The sequence below is a fragment of the Saccostrea echinata genome, unplaced genomic scaffold (assembly GCF_033153115.1).
Source record: "Saccostrea echinata isolate AGI-Se365-2 ecotype Australia unplaced genomic scaffold, CSIRO_AGI_Sech_v1 ptg000012l, whole genome shotgun sequence".
NCBI lineage: Eukaryota > Metazoa > Mollusca > Bivalvia > Ostreida > Ostreidae > Saccostrea > Saccostrea echinata.
Genome location: NW_026889761.1, coordinates 14267941 through 14285955, shown reverse-complemented (window position 1 = coordinate 14285955; position 18015 = coordinate 14267941). Strand labels below are relative to the sequence as shown.

Sequence of the window (18015 nt, the reverse complement as noted above, 5' to 3'; positions counted from 1 at the left end):
TTGCATTTTCAATTCCGGAAACTGTCCACTAGGAATAAGGTCACCGATAAAAAAATGTTATGAGTTTTTTTTTTTTACGTATAATATACACATTGCATATATAAATATCACCCTTTTGTTTAGCTAAATGCATGTATATAGGCAGAAAAGTACACTCGTACACATAAAACACTTCATCCTATGAGGAAGAGCGAGGTATTTACCTGGTATTTTCCAGCAGTTCCTATTTTATAAATAATTACTTGTAATAAATTAAATGCCTTAATGATTCATTGTAAATTAATGTACGTCATATATAAAATGTTTAAAGGAGAGGCAAATTGTAAATATTGCAAATAAATTATGGCTATTTGGCACAGGGACTTAAGCTATCTATTACGTCATAAATGCGTCCATGTATCTCCATCAATTTTAACTTGTTCGGATTCCTCTTCCGGATTTAAATCTTCCATGCTGTCGGTTCTGTCTTTTTCCTGCATCATGGAGTCGGTATCAACGTCTTTCTCGCTGACGTTGTTAGAATACCAGAAGTCCTCGTAAGTGGGATTGTCATAAGTCGACTTATCATTTATTTGCCTCTCAGCTCTTCCAATAAGTGTTTCACCGCCCCTGCTGCCTCGCCTAAATAAAAAAATTCAAACATTTCATTTAATTTGAAATCATTCGTTTGATTTTTTTTAATAAAAACATGATTATACATGTATATTTGTTCAGCTGTATATTCTATGTTAATGAAGTATCATTATCCTGTTTCTAAAAGAGATGATAAGGAATATAATCATGGACTATCCTTGGCTCCATTATAAATTTCTTTGAAAGACAAGACTGCAGCCCTTCAGTATGATTATAAATAATTATTTTCTTATCAACGAGTGAGAAGAATTCGAAAAAGAAAAGACCTCAAAGATTTTATAAAGTCTGATACATGTTCTTATTTTTGAATGTCTGCTACTGTAAATAGAAAATTCATTTTTTACTCAGAAATTTTTTCTTGCTCAGTTCATGTGCGTGCAAAAGATCGTTTTTCTTTTCAAAGACTTTTATATTTAATTGCGGCTTGGAATTCCAAAACATAGAATGACTCTTGGTTTTGTTGTTAGAGAGTAAAGACATATCCTATTCGTGCAAATAATGTTCTGGGAATTGTGGTTTTAATGCATGTAAAGGGTCACACATTACCGGAGCGAATAAATTTAATGATTAGAAAGAGTCTTGTGTTATGTGAAATGCACAAGTAAGAAAGTTTGAGGTCATTGACATTTTCTAATGTGATAAATTTAAAGTTGTTAATTTGTCTATTCATATGAATAACTGAGGTGTGCATGAGTCTTTTAGTCCATATTTGTAAGATAAAAACAACTTAAGATTAGAACATATATTTTTCCCTTTAAAATTTACCAGTCTATATGAATGTGCAACTAATTACGTAATCTGAAATAAACAAATACGAAATTTATACAGTGAATTAAAACTAGTAACTATGAAATTAATAAAATTGATATAATTGCCGAAATATAAAAATACAAATATTAGGAATACATGAACAAAAATAAATTATAATACTCATAGCAATATTGAATGATCACATATATAAATGAAGTATTCAAATCAAAATTGCAGCAAAAAAATATAAATATACTTGCCAAATATCAGATATAACGCAACTTTAGAAAAAGCATTGCAAATAAACGCTATATATTTTCATTATAAGCATGTGGTGATTCTTTCGTCAAACAGTTGAAAACCCCACACCCAGTGAACGAACGTTACCTATTCTAAAACGTGGAAGTCTAGATCTTGTATCTTCCGATTTTTCGACGTTTGCTGCATTACATAGTAAAATATTTCATATATTGTATATTGTTATTATCTGTGTTACTTACGAAAAATGAATAAAAAGTAATTATACAGTTTTACTTTTATTAATAGAGATCATGTCGCAAATCAGACAAATACATCTAAATTATAGCTGTTAAATATAATTAATGTGTGACCCGTTACCACATTTGGAGCCTTCCTATGAAGAATTTTGGTATTTTATTCAGGAGAGAAGAAAATGTTAGAATTTCCTCTGTTGTTTTAACTTACCTGAAACACACAGCGATTGCTACAATGACGGTAAGTAGTACAAAACCACCCACAGCCACGGGGATTATAACTGATACTGAAAAATAGAACGACTTAAAAAGATGACAATGTTCATATGCTAGAAATCAAATTTCGAAGATCAGAGGTAAAGGTTTATTTCTTAGAAATCCAAAATTCCGATATGTACCAGACATATTTCATAATATAATAAGGTTCCTGATTATTTTTAAATCATATATGACAATTAAGTTCAACTTCAATGTAAATCAAGTTAAGTAATTTATTATTAGTATCGTATTACATGTACCACCGAACATTGAAACCATAAAATACAAGGAAACACTTACACGGCACGTCATTTGTCTTTTCACTAGGTTTACCCTGTTCGGGACTTTGTGTTGTATTTTGGGATGCTGTCGTATCTGGACTGACTGATGTAGCGGTGGATTTATTTTCAACTGTTGTTGAAGCTGTTGATGTAGGAGTTTGGCTCATTTCGACCGTTGTTGATGGCTCGCTTCTTGTCTGTGTTGGTTTTTCTGTTGGTGTTTTTGATGATGTTTCGGATGTAACTGATGGTGATGAACTTGCTTGAAGTTGTGTTGTACTTTTAATGGTAGAAGTTGCTGTTGATGATTGACTTGTTGTCTCTGTTGGCTTATCTGTTGGTGTTGTTGTTGATGAAGTCTGGGATGTAACTGACGGCGATGAACTTTGCTGAATTTCTGTTGCAGATTCAGTGGTTGAAGTTGTTGAACTTTGTATAAATGATGTGGATTCAGTTGTAAAGGTTGGAGTTGACGAGCTGGTGCTAGTTTGGGTTGTTGTCGTTGTCGATGATTGAGTTGTGTCTACGGGTTTGGATTCTGGTGTCGTTATTGATTGTGCTGTAGATTGTACAGTGTAGATCTTTGTAGACGATATTGGTGCTTGTGTTGATGCGTGTGTTGTTGATTCTGTGAAGTGAGGAGTTGTTTCAGAATGCTGAGGACTTGTAGTTTCTCTGAGAGTAATAGTAGTTGAAACAAAAGTTGTTGTCGATGAAGTTTTGGCTTCTGTTGTTACGGTATGATCTTCAGTTTTGGAATTAGATATGCTCTGAGGAGATGACTGTGTTATAGATGTGGATGTTTCAACCATATCAGTTGTTACAACGGGAGAGTGAGAAGAGGTGGTTTGTGAAGTAGTTGTTAAAGGTGACATTGTAGAAGATAACGAAGAACTGTTTGAAGGTAAAGTTGAATTAGTTTGATCAATAGGAGATGTTGATGATGATTTTGTTGTTGATGGCTTTGTTGTTTCAGAATTTATTGTTGTTTCTAATGGAGATTTTGATGTTGATGAAAATGTCTCAGACTTTGTTGTTGCTGTTGTGGTTTCACCTGTTGGGATTATATGTGTGTCTGTAGTAGTTGAATAAAAAGTAGTAGATGATGTAGAATTGTAAGATGGATATGTGGTGTTAGTTGACGGAGTGGTCGTCGACAATGAGATTGCTTTTGTGGATGTTGCTTGTGTTAATGGTGTCGTTGATGACTGTGAATTAGCTGTAGATGTACTGGAGTTTGAAATAAAAGTAGTTGAGCTTTCTGTTGAAGGAGTTGAGGGCACGGTTGTTGATGAAGATGAAGTATTTGTTGGTGACATACTCTTTGAAGTTGATGAAATGGACGTTAGTGTTGTTAATGTTGGCGAAGACGTTCTTGTAGATATTGTGGATGTTGTTTGAAACTCTGTTGTATGTTTCGTTGTGGGGGCTTGTGTTGTTGATGTTAAGGACGATTCTGTTGTTGACTGTGTTGGAAAAGGGGTCATGGGCTTTATAGTAGTTGGTGGTAATGTTGGAAAAGGACTCTCTTCTCCCGGAATAAAACACTGAACGTGCAGTTGTGCTCCGGAATCATCTGCAAAAAAGATTTAAAAATGATTTATGAAATCACAAACCTTTGTTCATACAATGTCAAATTACAAAATTAGGTAACACGTTCAGGGAACAATAGTCAGAAAGCTTTTAGGCCGAGTGCTTGCTTTCTTGTCGGTCTATGTACATGTACCTTTATGGACTTTATTAATGAATAGATAAAGTTTTTTAAATTTCCACTTTAAGTTGCATCTAGCAAATTAATTAAATATTCTGGATTTTTAAATGTCGAATTGGATATATAAGAATGAAAAATGCTTCTCATGGGATTCCTTCCAGGCTTTTAAAGTAGCAACTAGTTCATAGACGGAACAAACCCGTGCTTCTGGAACCAGTTTGTATGATGTACAATGTAACAGATAAAGACTCAGTTTATTATGATTATTTTTTCGGTCCTTTTCACTCCCGGTAGTGCTGCTATATGCCAAACTATGCAAAAAAATGGACCTTTTTTTTTTTAAAGAAACACAGATGATTTTTCAGCAGGGCACCTGACCAAAATGCCTCTGACATGAAATGTATGGAGATAACGAACAGTATGATTCAAGCTTAAAAGTCAAGGATATCCTATTGTTTTTATCGATAAATAACATCGAAATAAATATTCAACAATATAAAACTTTTGATATCTGGGACTGTAAAAAAAAATTGATTAAAAAAAAAATTGTATACTCTTTGATGCATTTCCCTCCTCTATATATAGCCCTGAAACGATTGTTCCCCAAATTACATCTTTTTTCAAAAGACCACTAATTCTTGGAATTCTAAAACGTATGGATACAATAATTTTCCAGATTTCTATGGATGTTATGATTAATCAGGGCTAATTTCAAAGATTTTGATTAATCAGGACTAATTTTTAAGGTTTTGATTAATCGGGGCTAATTTCAGAGAATATCCAATAATACGCTACTGACATATGAATGTAACCATTTTGAGAATACATGGTTTTCGCGAGAAACACTTATATCTAGGCAATCAAAACGAGAAATAAAATAAAATCATTGAAAAGATGAAAAAAGGAAAAAAATAGTTACTGATAAATAACTGAAAAAGTAACAAAACACAACATATTAGTATACTTACTGTGTTATTTTTCTTTCTGATTTGACTAAATTTGTATAAATTGGGTCAATTTGTCAAAGTAAACTTAACAGGAAATTCTGCTACCTGCTAAAGAAATTGATAATGCATTATATGTCAGTTACCTGATCGTAATGCCATGCAGTAATTATCGGAATTTGGAGGAAATTCTTTGACGAAGGTTATATTACTCAGACTATTGTTTCTTAGCTGGATATTCCCTCCTAGAGAACACGTGTTTCGGAGCACTCCAGAATCTTTAGTACTGTCTATTATTACGTCCACTCTACTTCCGCACGTACCAAACCCTGGCTGTATAGAGCTCCGTGTAAATACATACAATCTAGCATTGTCGTTGGTTGTCAGAGGGGTTAGGTAGCACGTACAGGACCGGATTTCCTCTGTCGTCCTGCTGTTAGCGCCTGTTACATCAATCACAATATATGCACCCTGGGCACTGGATGCGCTACACATGGTGGCCACTGTTTTAAATCAAAATTCAGACATTTTCATTTTTTTACAATGAAGATGAAAGCAATTAGTTGTAAATACATTTAGGTAAAAATGTTTGACTGGTAATATGTATCATTATATTATACCTGGAAAATTTGACGACGTGTCAGAACAATACGAACCAGCAACACCTAGATGATTTGGGAAAGAAGAAAAAAAGATTTAGAAAACATATCTGGTTTAATATGCAGATTTGACATTAGAGGTTTATAGTATAAGAGGGATTGATTTTGGTGTCATGAAGAAATTTGATTGATTGATTGATTGCATGTTGTTTTACGTCCCTTTCGAGAATTTTTCACTCATATAGAGACATCACCATATACTGGTGAAGGGCTTCAAATTTAGACCTTTACTCGGCACTCAGGGCCATTGAGCAGTGAGGGTTCTTTATCGTGCCAACGCCTACCGTGACACGGGGCCTTGGTTTTTAAGGTCTTATCCGAAGGACCCGCAACTTTCACTTCAAATAGCCGAGCGCTTAGCGAAGGAACATTTGCTACCTATTTTTTATCGACTTGGGTCAGTCGCGGCTGTGATTCGAACACACGACCTTCTGATAACGGTGATGAAATATGAAGACAACGATCAGTTTTCAAGCTTAAACGTCCATTGAAACAAAAGAAATTGGGAGCAGAGCGAACAATGACCTCTAAAACATCAGAGGTGGAATCAGTTGCCATGGAAGAGTAAACATTCCCTGTCGACCGGTCCACCCACTGTGTGCTTGTTGTTAAGATCGGGTCAACGAAAATAAATCCGAACACAGATCTACTGAAATTTGTACAATATAGTACCTACTTTGTCATAGATTTTAAAATTTCAAAAATAAGTAATTAAAAAGGTGACGATAACGAACAGTGATCGATCTCACAAAATTTATAAACAATTGTATGAGGAGGGCATAAAATACGGATCCCGTTGAAATTCCTGTAACATCAACTTATCTGTCAGTAGCCTGCCTCGGATTAAAAATTGATCGTACTCGGAGCATGCTCTTGATTATCGATCAAGTTGGGAGATGTTAATACCATGGAACTCGTAAATATACTTACCTTGTCATTGGTCATTTGCAAAATTATTTTGTTAAAAAAGCATTCTGATTGTACACACAAGTACTCTGAAGTTGATATTAAAAAAAAAGATGCTTGAGTTTCTGATTGGCAATATCTATGTAGTTTTTGGAGATCAGGTCTTCCAAAAATCTGTTGGAATTCACATGGGTACCAATTGCACCCCCTAATTAGCAGACCTATTTTTGTATTCATATGAAGCAGAATTTATTCAAAAACTTCTACATGAGAAGAAGAAAACGCTTACTGTGGCCTTCAACTCGACATTTCGATATATCGACGACGTATTATCAATTAACAATAGTTACTTTCATTCATATGTCGACTCGATATATCTCAGTGAGCTTGAAATAAAAGATACCACAGATTCTGACACATCTGTTTCATATTTAGATATTTTACTAGAAAAGGACGTTAATGGTAACTTAACAGCAAAGCTTTATGATGAACGTGATGACTTCAACTTTTCAATTGTCAACTTCACTTATTTATGTAGCAATATCAATATACCCTTATCACTTGCATATGGGGTTTATGTCTCTCAGTTGGTTCGAATCGCAAGAGCGCTAGCATGCTCTACGTATGAACAATTTCTAAAACGAGGCAAGCTATTGACAAACAAGGATATTAACAGTCTCGTTTGAAGTCATCATTAGGCCACTATTTATACACTGATATGTCTATGGATTTTTCCGGGGTTTTTTTTCCGATTATGACAAGGAGCACACGGCGGGTGCGACCGGTCGGCAGGGGATGCTCACTCCTCCATGGCACCAGATCCCACCTCTAAATTTTGAGGTCCGTGTTTGCTCTGCTCCAAATTTGTATCGTTTTATTGGACTTTCGAGATTGAATACTGTTCCTTATCTTCATATTTCATGCAGGTGATAGCGGGATATTACTAAATGTATAAGGAAGGTTGCCAATGGAAAAGTTGAAGTCATCTGGTTTGTCATAAAATTTACTTGTTAGTTAGCCCATATCAACTATAGTCAGTAAAACATCCAAATAAGAAATAGATGTGGCAGATTCTGTGGTGTCTTTAATGTCAAGTTTACTGGGATATATCGAATCGTCATATGAATGAAAGTAACTATTGTTAATTGATAATACCTCGTCGCTATATCTAAATTTCGAGTTGAAGGCCACAGCAAGCATTTTCTTCTTTTTTTTTCATGTAGAAGTTTCTGAATAAATTCTGCTTCATAGGAATATAAAACAGGTTGGTTAATAAAGAAGCACAATTAGTCCCATCGGAATTTCAACAGTTTGTTGGAAGACCTGGTCTCCGAAGATTACATAAAATTTGTCAATGAGAAACTCCAGTAAATCATGCGTTTTTATTTGTAGGTTATTTTGTACACTTGAGTGTGGATATAATAAATGAATATTTTTAAAAAGTGGGGAGAGAGGTTAAGAAGAGGGGCGAATTGGAAGTGAGAGGAGGGGTGGGAGAGGGAAAAGGTATGAAGGAAGAGGGGAGGAAAACATTCGGAGAGAAAAAAAGAAGAGAAGAGAGAGGAAAGGGTAAAGATAATACGAAGAGGGGGGTGTTGAAGAAGGGCCCCTTGTCTTCCACCCTTGGAAGTGATTTTATGTAAGAGATGTTTAAAACTGCCAAGTATTTTTTCTCGTATGTATGAAATCATTATTTCTCACATGCACAAATATAGATTGGCCATTTTCGAAAAATAAATTAAGCAGAATAACCACCACCCCACCCCTCCTCTCTACAAAATACAGTTGTATGTCAAGCTTTCATTTTTTTCAAAATCTAACCCACCAGGAAATTAAGTGCAGCAACTGTATAACCTCTTCCTTCTCTACAGCACAGAGGAATTCGACACATTTCCAATTTGGGAGGAAATACAGATATGATAAAATATTTACACAATGATTTTTATCCAATTAATTTCTCGAGGCCAGGTCTTGTGCGAAAGTAACGAAATCTACATTTATGATTCTGGTATTGTTTTATCTAGTTCAGGTTCTGACATAGACTTTACTCATTTATTGATTGCACGGAAGATACATGTATTATTCAATTCGCTTTTGTTACCACACAGGTAACCTTCAAATTTTTAGATGTATGTAATAAATCATGTTCCAAGAGAAAAAAAGACATTTTTAGAGAACATTGCAAGCTTGTGCACATCTTTATACATGTACCAAGTATTTCACAGTAAAATGATGACAGCTGAAGGATCGAAATCAAATTATTTTTTGAAAAGGAAAAATTCTTAAAACTACTTCTTGCTTGAGAGAGGGTTTGAGGGGCGCAGTACATAATTTGTAACATTCAAAAAAAGTAATGGCAAGGTTCCATACCTCCTTATTTATATAATAATAACTGCAGTCATACAATTATTGTATTATTCAAACCGTTCATGATTAATACGTGGAAATAAAAATCTTAATAATCTGTTTCAAGTGCGACGGAAATGACAGAGCAGGAATGGTCAGAAAACAGAGAAATCCGATATGTACAACAAATCAGTCTAAGTCCATGCGTTAACAAATTGAGATGACGATCCTATGAAATCGAACATATCTGCCTAGTGGTGTAGACATTTTCAGTCTCAGGTATATATACTAGTCTTCCAAAATTAACTTTTTGTTAAACCTCAGAAGACTGCTGTATAAGACATCCATTGAAATGTTTCTTTTATAATATATCTCTCATTTCAACATATACACACAAAGAGAAAGACAGAAACCTGATGTAACTAAATATTGTTGATTTCATTTACTGACTGTTATTCCAAATTAAGAAACGTCCTATTTTGTAAAAATTATCTTATTTTACAACCATTGACTGAACAATGCGTCATTCAGATGTGGTAGAAATTTAAACCGTGTGATGACAAGGTCTGGTCGAGCCTCTTTAAAACATTTCTTTTTTGCAAAGTTAAAAGAATGTTAATGTACATTTAAACATGGCTATTGTTATAAAAACCGTGAACAAAAATCAAATATTTGAATCATCCTAAAATTTACACAAAGTCAAATGCAAACAACACCCAGTAACTGTCTCAGTAAATACATACAACCTTTGCTTTAAAGAGATTATCAGAAATATTTAGTTATTATATTTATATAAAAATCGTGATTAAACAGGTGAATTTAAACATCATACATATGTGCAGATTATATTGTAAGAAATTTAATTAAGAGTTTTACTTATTGTGCATGTTTCATCATTCTTAAGACAATTTTTGAATATTTATTTATTTTTTTTGCGCCTGACATTAGAATACAATAGAATAGAAACAATGCATGGAAAAGATAAGAGGCATTCCGAATAAATCGTTCATCTTGCGTTCACCGTTCGTTCACCGTTCACTTTGCGCTCGCGTTCGCGCTCCGTTCGCGTTCTGCGTTCGCTCACCGTTCAGCGTTCACCTACCGTTCACCAAGTTGCGTTCAGCGTTCACACATCGTGTGACATCTGCGTTCGCTCACCGTTAGCTCTGTGTTCGTTCAGCGTTCGCTCACCATTCAAGTGGGAAAGTAAAACGTTTCAGGGACTGTACATGTTATTTTAAGCCTTAAAAATAGGTGATTTTTTGCCTATCAACACAGAAAAATTTGCTGGTTGCTAAGGAAATATCTTTGGCTGGGTTTCCATGGTAACCATAACTCAAAACATTGTTCATTTTACATACATTGTTCATATTGCAAGAGAAATTTATGAGATAAAATCATCAAATTTGAAAACCTTCATGTATCACTTTCATTCAATTTTGTCTGATTTTTATGTTGACTGGTACTTAAAATTCTTCAGCTGAAAGTTACGAGCAGAGATAGATCGTACTCGTAAAAAAGCCTTTTTAAATTTCTGCTCTCTTTTAAAAGTCTAACCATTTTGCTTGTCTATTGAATAGAATGTGTATGAATAAGACAGGTAAACATCAATGCCAATTCGTCTGTAGCGCATGTGCAAGCTTATACACGCCTACATTATCAGAAATATTTAGTTATTATATTTATATAATAATATCCAAAATTTTCAGAGACAGAGTATAAATATATTTATGTCATAATTCTGTCAAAGTTACATTAGTTACAAAAAGGCAAAAATCTTTTAATATTGTTAAATGTTGTCCCATTATGTAAAAAGAAATATTATAATAATCACCAATCAAAGTCTAATAAAATTTTATTGATGTTATATATACTATCCCTCACAAGACAAATTGTTCTCATTCATTGTCTTTTGTACAAATTGAGGAACTGAATGACGTGTTAATCAATAAAAGGAAGTTCATTTAAAAAGCTTAAAACCGGTTCTCAATATTGATTTGACAGAAAATGTAGCTGATGATGGAAGATGGGTTACCGTACATGCAATGGCCTGATTCAATTTCTGGAAATAATGTCTGTCTTTTTGAAAATTCTTAACTTGTATACATAAAATGATATTTCTTACCTTTTACAAGGCACAAAAACATGAAAGCATAAAGCACCATCCTGTATAAATTATAGGATTTTGTTGAAGTTCACTGATTGATTTTAGTCCACAAAACAGTAGAACGTTATCCCGCAATTGCAGTGCAAATCATCCTTTGTGCTGCACAGCGTAATTCTGTCCCATTTCTTTCTTTCTTTCATTCAAGAGGTGTGCTATATTTATTTCGTGTTTGAATTCAGAATTAAAACCGTGGATTATTTAAATAGCTAGTGCTAATTCTTTAGAAAAGTGTACCACAAAACAATACACGTCAAACAACAGCTTTCCTCAATAAGAACATTCATTTAAGTCATCGATCGGAACAAATGACACGATCGGCTTGATCGGAATTTCCCGGCCCAAACGTGCTTTTTCAGGGTTGACGACTTATAACACATTTAAATATTTAAAACACCACCAAAAAATAAAACAGCGATTAACCTTATAGTGTGATACAAGAGATTAATCATGAATGCGATTAACGGACTTAATAAATGTGTTGAATGTAACTTGTTTATATAATTAGTTTGCGTGCTAACGTCCTTAATTAAGGTTAGTGCATTCTGCAGTCTTGTGCTTTCTCCAAACTTAGAATTCTGACAACGGATATCTATTATTAATCTTTGACCTGGATAGATGGTCGTTTACAAAGGTTAGAGTTGATTGGGTTTATTTTTGCAGGTCTTTGAAAGCAAGTTTTTAAAACTTCAAAAATATAAGTTTGCCTTGTGTGAAGGGCATTAAAGATTTGAAAAATATCGGGAAATTTGTTCATACCTAGGTTCAGATCCTCTTTCTTTTTTAAACAAATAGGAAATAAGAACATTAAATAGTCGTATTATGAAGAGAACCTTTAAGATAGTTGTGTTGTCACTAACTTTTCTGAGAGTTAACGTACAATTTTGATCTCATTCCATGATAAATTTTCAAGACATGTAACATGTTTTCTTGAAGTTCCCTTGGATACACATACGACTGAAGCATATATATACAGAAAAAAAAACAAAGAAAGAGAAAAGAAATGAGAAATGTTACATCATAACATTCATATTTTTAATAGTGATATAAAAACAAAGCGCATATTAACAAAGTAAAACAAAATAACACAGTGACCACATTTTATATAATTATATATATATATATATATATATATATATATATATATATATATATATATATATATATATATATATATATATATATATATATGTATGTATGTATGTATGTATGTATGTATGTATAAAGTATAATTATATGTAAAATATCTATATAAATTTTTAAACTATGGTACTCTTCTCAGTGATTAAATGCCCTCTCAATGGAATCTTAATGCACAGAATAATTAATTAAAATGTATTTTACGATGGTGATAAAAATACCTTTGATTCAAGTAAACCAATTCCTTGGTACAGCTGTTGGAAAAATGTACGTTTTTTCTTTGCATTTAAAGTCTTTATATTATTTTTTTCAAGTTACATTTCTATATCATGATTTCGTTGAAGGTAAAATGACAAGGTGCTTCATATTGGTCAAACAAATTTTTGACTCAAATCGTTTTTTTTCTCCATGTGTATGACATTGTTTACCTATCCATTCTTATTGGCTGATATATGGTTTTTTTTTCTAATCCTAATTAAGATTAAATTATGTCAGAGAGATTGTTTTCAAAATTTGGAAAAAAAAATCTATTTTGGTTAAGAAACATTTAGCATGCAATAATGTCGTACATGTAAGTGCTAGTATGGGCAATTTTCGTAAGTCAGTCAAAAATGGATGTAATTTAGCTAAATGATATGAAACGATACTATAATCTGAACAAATTAATTTCTTAAGACATACATTATATTACTTGCTCCAGTTCTTCAAAGTTCTGTTCGTATATCGTCATATCTAATGTGTTCATCATTTTGCACATGAGGAAGGTTATCTACTGTAATAACAGTTTTGGATCCGCTCCCTAAATGAATTTCTGTAAAATAACTATCGTCAGTTTCAGACTTTCTCCAGTCAAGCACACTTCTTCTGTTAGGCCGCACTGTTGCTTCGTTATTTGCAGATTCTTTGCCCTTTGAGTCCGGAGTTATTACAATAATGTTTTTGTTACTAGCAGACTTGCGCAGTTTGACACGTGATGCTGTGGGCGTGGCATTCGTCAGTTTGATATCGACTATGGGGGAACTTGAATTGCCGTCTTTGGTCATATCATCAGTGTTGTGTTGTGATATATTTTCTTTTAATCCATCTCCTTCATCGATTACAACATCATGTTGATTTGAACTTGAATCATTCTTAGAATTTTTAAAAAGTCTTTGCAAAATGTTTCTGTAAATATCGTAAAAAGGAGAGCGTTTAACCTCCTGATTAAAAGTACATATTAGCGTTTTTAATTTGGCATTTAGAAAGCATATGTAATACCTTCTCCATATAAAGACAAAAACCACTGCTAGGCTAATCAGCGCCATTGGTACGACAATTCCCAACGGAATAACTACTTCAACTGTCAAAATACATTTTTAAAAATGATACCGAATATTTTTACTTCTTATAGTCAAGAATTCTTAAATGGTTAAAATTTTCATAGTGTATTCTTTACATAATACATCAAAGCCTTTGTGTTTTGTAATTTTATAATACTATAAATTTTAAGACATTATTTACATCTATGATAATATTTAGGCTAAAATTAAAACCCGTTTATTCTTCTAGACTATGATTAGAAAGAATATGTACATTTAAAATAGCCTTGATGTGTATTTTTTCAAAGGGATATATATTTCATTAAGTATTGAAGTCAATGGCGGGCTCAAAAAGGGGGGTGGGGGATAACTATGATTTTATTTTAAAAAGTTCCCTAAATCATTCTTATCATATATCTACAAAAAGAGTTGAAAAGGACGCATTATGATCTAATTTATAACTCATTTTAGCATTACAACCCATGGCCATCAAATGAAAAAGCAAGCGATATACAATATGTACATGCATTTTCTGAGACTTACGATATACACGGTCTTTTTCGCTGACACGGTCGTTTTCGCTGACATCTTTGGAAGTATCTGTTATCAGCTTCGGAGATGTAGTTGAATTTGGTAATGACGTTGTCTCTTCCTGTGTTGAAACTGGTGCCGTAGAAACTGATGGAGTACTTGAAGAAGTGGTTGATAATGTAGTTGTGGTTGTAGAAGTAGTTGTTCTTCTCTCCAGAAAGGGACACGAGATCTGGAAGGCTTCTGAGCCAATTCCACTGTCTGAGGCTGATAATGAGAATCATTTACAATTTAAACATATGAGTAAGATGTTAGAGTTATTTAAACGTAATTTCTGTTGATACGAACAATTTGTTTTGTTTCTATTGTCTTTAAACAAGCTTATTCCCAAGGACATCGCTGTATGTAGGCTATTGTTCATTTCTTTTGAAAAAGAACACTGAAACATGTGAAAACAAGAGATGTTTGTGAAACACTTATCCCGCCCCCCCCCCCCAATAATTGGAAGTTTTCAAGTCCAAGGGGCATAACTCTGCCAAAAATTGTTCGATTGTACCCAAAACAGATCTTGACCTAGATATTCTTATGATAAATCTGTATACCAAATTTCATTTCAGTATGTGCAACCTTTGCAAAGAAAATGAACGGAAACTGCAAATAATTGGAACTTTTCTAAGTCCAAGGGGCATAACTCAAAAATTTGCTCGATTGTACCCAAAACAGAATTTGACCTAGATAAGCAGCCTCCAAGTCATGACCAGTATTTTTTATTCCACAAATCCATCATTCATGCATGTTCGACCCAGATGGGATCTATAGTCATTTGATAGGAAAGATATCTGCTCTAAAACATGAAGCAGAAACACTCAGGAGGGTTGAGTATACTATTCTTGATCAGTTTAATTTATGTTTAACGTTGTGTATTATTTTACGATTCCTGTGTCTAAAGAACATTAAAGCTTAATGCCAAAAGTACAAATTTCCCAATGGGTAATTCAATGACAATTTCATAAATAAAATAGACCCAATACATGTATATCCTAGAGAACTTGAAATGAAATACACTATAGAGTCTTCAACATCTGTTTCATATTTGGATGGTTTACTGACAATAAACATTAATGGCCAACTAATAACTAATTTATATGATAAATAAAATAACTTCAGCTTTTCCATCGTGAATAACCCTTTTTTCAGATGTAAAATTCCAATATTACCTGCATATGGTATTTATGTATCCCAGGTGATTGGTATACAAGAGCAATGCTCCGAGTACGATCAATTTCTAAGCCGCTAATGTCAAATAAGGTGATGTTACAGGGTTTTAAAAGTTTCAACAAAGCCAATATTTTGCAAATTCTATGGTCGTATAATGACTATTTGCAAATACAGCCCATTGTTAGGCCATTGTTTTAATACTACGGATTCCTCCGTTTACCTTATCAATACAGAGGTCTTAGGGCGAATGTGACCGGTCGACAGGGGACGCTTACTTCTCGTAGGCACTTATCCACACCTCTGGTGTTTCCAGGGCCCCTATTAACAATTTGTATTGTTTAAAAGGTTTAAAAGATCGCTATTTTTACCTTTTTTTAATTTATCCCGATTCATAGGTACAATGTGTATGTTTACTTCATTTAAAAAGGTGTGTTCTTTTACAACACTCACGATTTTCCTGCACTCATTCTGAAAAAGGGGTGTATTACTTAGTGAGATGAAGGAAACCTTTTTACTCGTAGTGTCTGAATTTGTCGTTTTGAAGATCGAAATGTGACTTAAATCAATTTACCAAGTGATATAATGTAGCAATATGATGTGTTGTAAACTGGCCCTTCTAAATTGGTTCTTCTCACAGTAATGTTTATCTTATCATCCTTTTTAACATGAAATGACGTCGATCCGGTACAGAGGAAGGTATAATTTTGGTTTCCATCATAACTGACAATGTGGATTGCAGATCCGCAGTCGGATGATGGTGTTCTTTCTGGCACAAAATATATTTTTCCAGGAAATCGCACGTGCACCGTGCAACTACAGGATTGGAGGTAGTACAGACTAGCGTTGTGAACATCCAGATAAATAAAGCTTGATAGATAACTGTCTGGCGAACACATACTTGTTACTGCAAAAAGGAAAAATAGAGAATTCAAAGTGAATGATTTGATGTACTTTGATGTTCTTCTTCGGATGAACAATAAAATGTTCTTTGGTATTAATATCGTAAATAAAAATGAAGTATACGTACCATGCAAAGATGTTTCCGAACATGAACGCATTCCTACAAAGTACCGTGTACATGTATGTAAGTGCAACATGAAAATTTTGTCCCATATTAATTTCACATAAAAGCAACGAAAGCAATAATTATTTCATAGTCGCAGAGAGAGTGGGGTGTCCTATTAAGCATTAAGATGAATATTTCTTTCTCGTTTCTAAAGAAATGGGCGTGTCATTATGTAGCAATTGACGTTCGATAAGAAACACCCAAACTTTCCACCCAAACGAAAAAATTTACCACTTCAATACGCTTCATTGTAGCTCATTCCTATGGACAATATATTGAAATTGTTCGAAAATACAAACTATTGTTGAGTTGTATTTTGTATCAATTGTTAGGCCATTATTTTACACTAGATTTAACTACGGATTACTGACTTCACCTGATCACTACAGAGGGTGTAACAGGGAGGGAATGCTTACCCTGATCTCAGTACTGGTGTTTCCAGGGGTCCTTGTTTTTACAATCACTTTCCGTTATTTTTAACTTTTCCGTGTTTATTTGCGTTTGAAATTTGTATACATTTCAGACCGAAAGTGAAACTTGAAAGAATTTTGTAAATCACGATAAGAATTCTACAAAATCTTGATATGCAATATATAATCAATATAATTAAACGATCACATCTGCTTTCAAACAAATAAAAACAAATTGGCCAGTGCGTTCAAAATTTTATGAATGAATGCAATGGTGCCTCAGTATGAGTTTTAACTACACAATGGACTAATTATTAATAGATCTGATTCCAGGTCATGCAGACTAGTTCAAGCTTTGATAATGAAAAAAAAAAAGCTTCACACTTACCTGTTATTCTCAATACACCGTTATAGATCGATAAACAAATAAAAGACAGTCCTAAAGCGGAGACCATCCCGAATCTCCAAAATTACCTACATTGCTTTTTTAACACATATCCTTATATAGAAGAAATATGTATTATATTTAAAACAAAAGCGGTAGGTCTAGTTTCGTGACATCATTATCGCACCAATCTTAAATACCAACACGCGATTTTGGCGTGCATTTTTTGTTACTTATTCATAGGATAGATGTATTATAACTTAAACGGTGAATGTAATAAATGGAATAAGGTGTTTCTTCTGCATAAATAGATACTTTGATTCAGTGTGATTTCCATGCAAACCTATCATTAAAGAAATGGCGGCGACATGCACGTATTGTTGTTCGTTTCAATCGACAGAAAACAGTTTTCTTAAGAAGCCGAAAATGTATCAATATTTCGATCTTTCAGGTCTGTTTAAAACACACAAACAAAATAAATGTACTTTTACATCATAAAAAGAAAACTTGTGTGCAATGTAGGACATGATTATGACCTACACTGATAAAAAAAACGAAATGTAAACTGACATTGAAAAGTAAGGCCAAACCAAACAGAAAGTTGAAAAAAAAACCTACATGAAACATGTATATACCACTTCGATTAAAATTCCCAAATTTATGTAAAAAAAAAAAAAAAAAAAAAAAAGAATCCTGATTTAATATACTATGTTGTTATACCTTTAAGAATTTGTTCCTATATGAATCAATACTAATAAAAGTCTAACATTTCCAATGTTTTACTGAGCGGGCATAAAAAAAATCGATGTTTGACTGCGGAG

General features: G+C 33.4%; 2 protein-coding genes across 2 annotated transcripts; both read right to left on the bottom strand.

The window, feature by feature from the left end:
- Positions 1-289: 289 nt before the first annotated feature.
- LOC133185043 (mucin-2-like) lies at positions 290-11147 on the bottom strand. The gene is made up of 6 exons (XM_061320106.1): positions 11108-11147; positions 5692-5736; positions 5218-5574; positions 2436-3992; positions 2089-2164; positions 290-621 (listed from the first exon to the last, which is right to left on the bottom strand). Exons 1-6 carry the CDS (start codon positions 11145-11147, stop codon positions 381-383), a joined length of 2316 nt encoding a protein of 771 aa, XP_061176090.1. The 3' UTR covers positions 290-380.
- A 1843-nt stretch (positions 11148-12990) lies between these two features.
- On the bottom strand, positions 12991-17383 carry LOC133185042 (uncharacterized). The gene is made up of 6 exons (XM_061320105.1): positions 17198-17383; positions 16361-16393; positions 15905-16237; positions 14128-14382; positions 13544-13625; positions 12991-13450 (listed from the first exon to the last, which is right to left on the bottom strand). The coding sequence occupies exons 1-6, from the start codon at positions 17262-17264 to the stop codon at positions 12991-12993; spliced, it is 1230 nt and encodes a 409-aa protein (XP_061176089.1). The 5' UTR covers positions 17265-17383.
- Between the last annotated feature and the right edge of the window lie 632 nt (positions 17384-18015).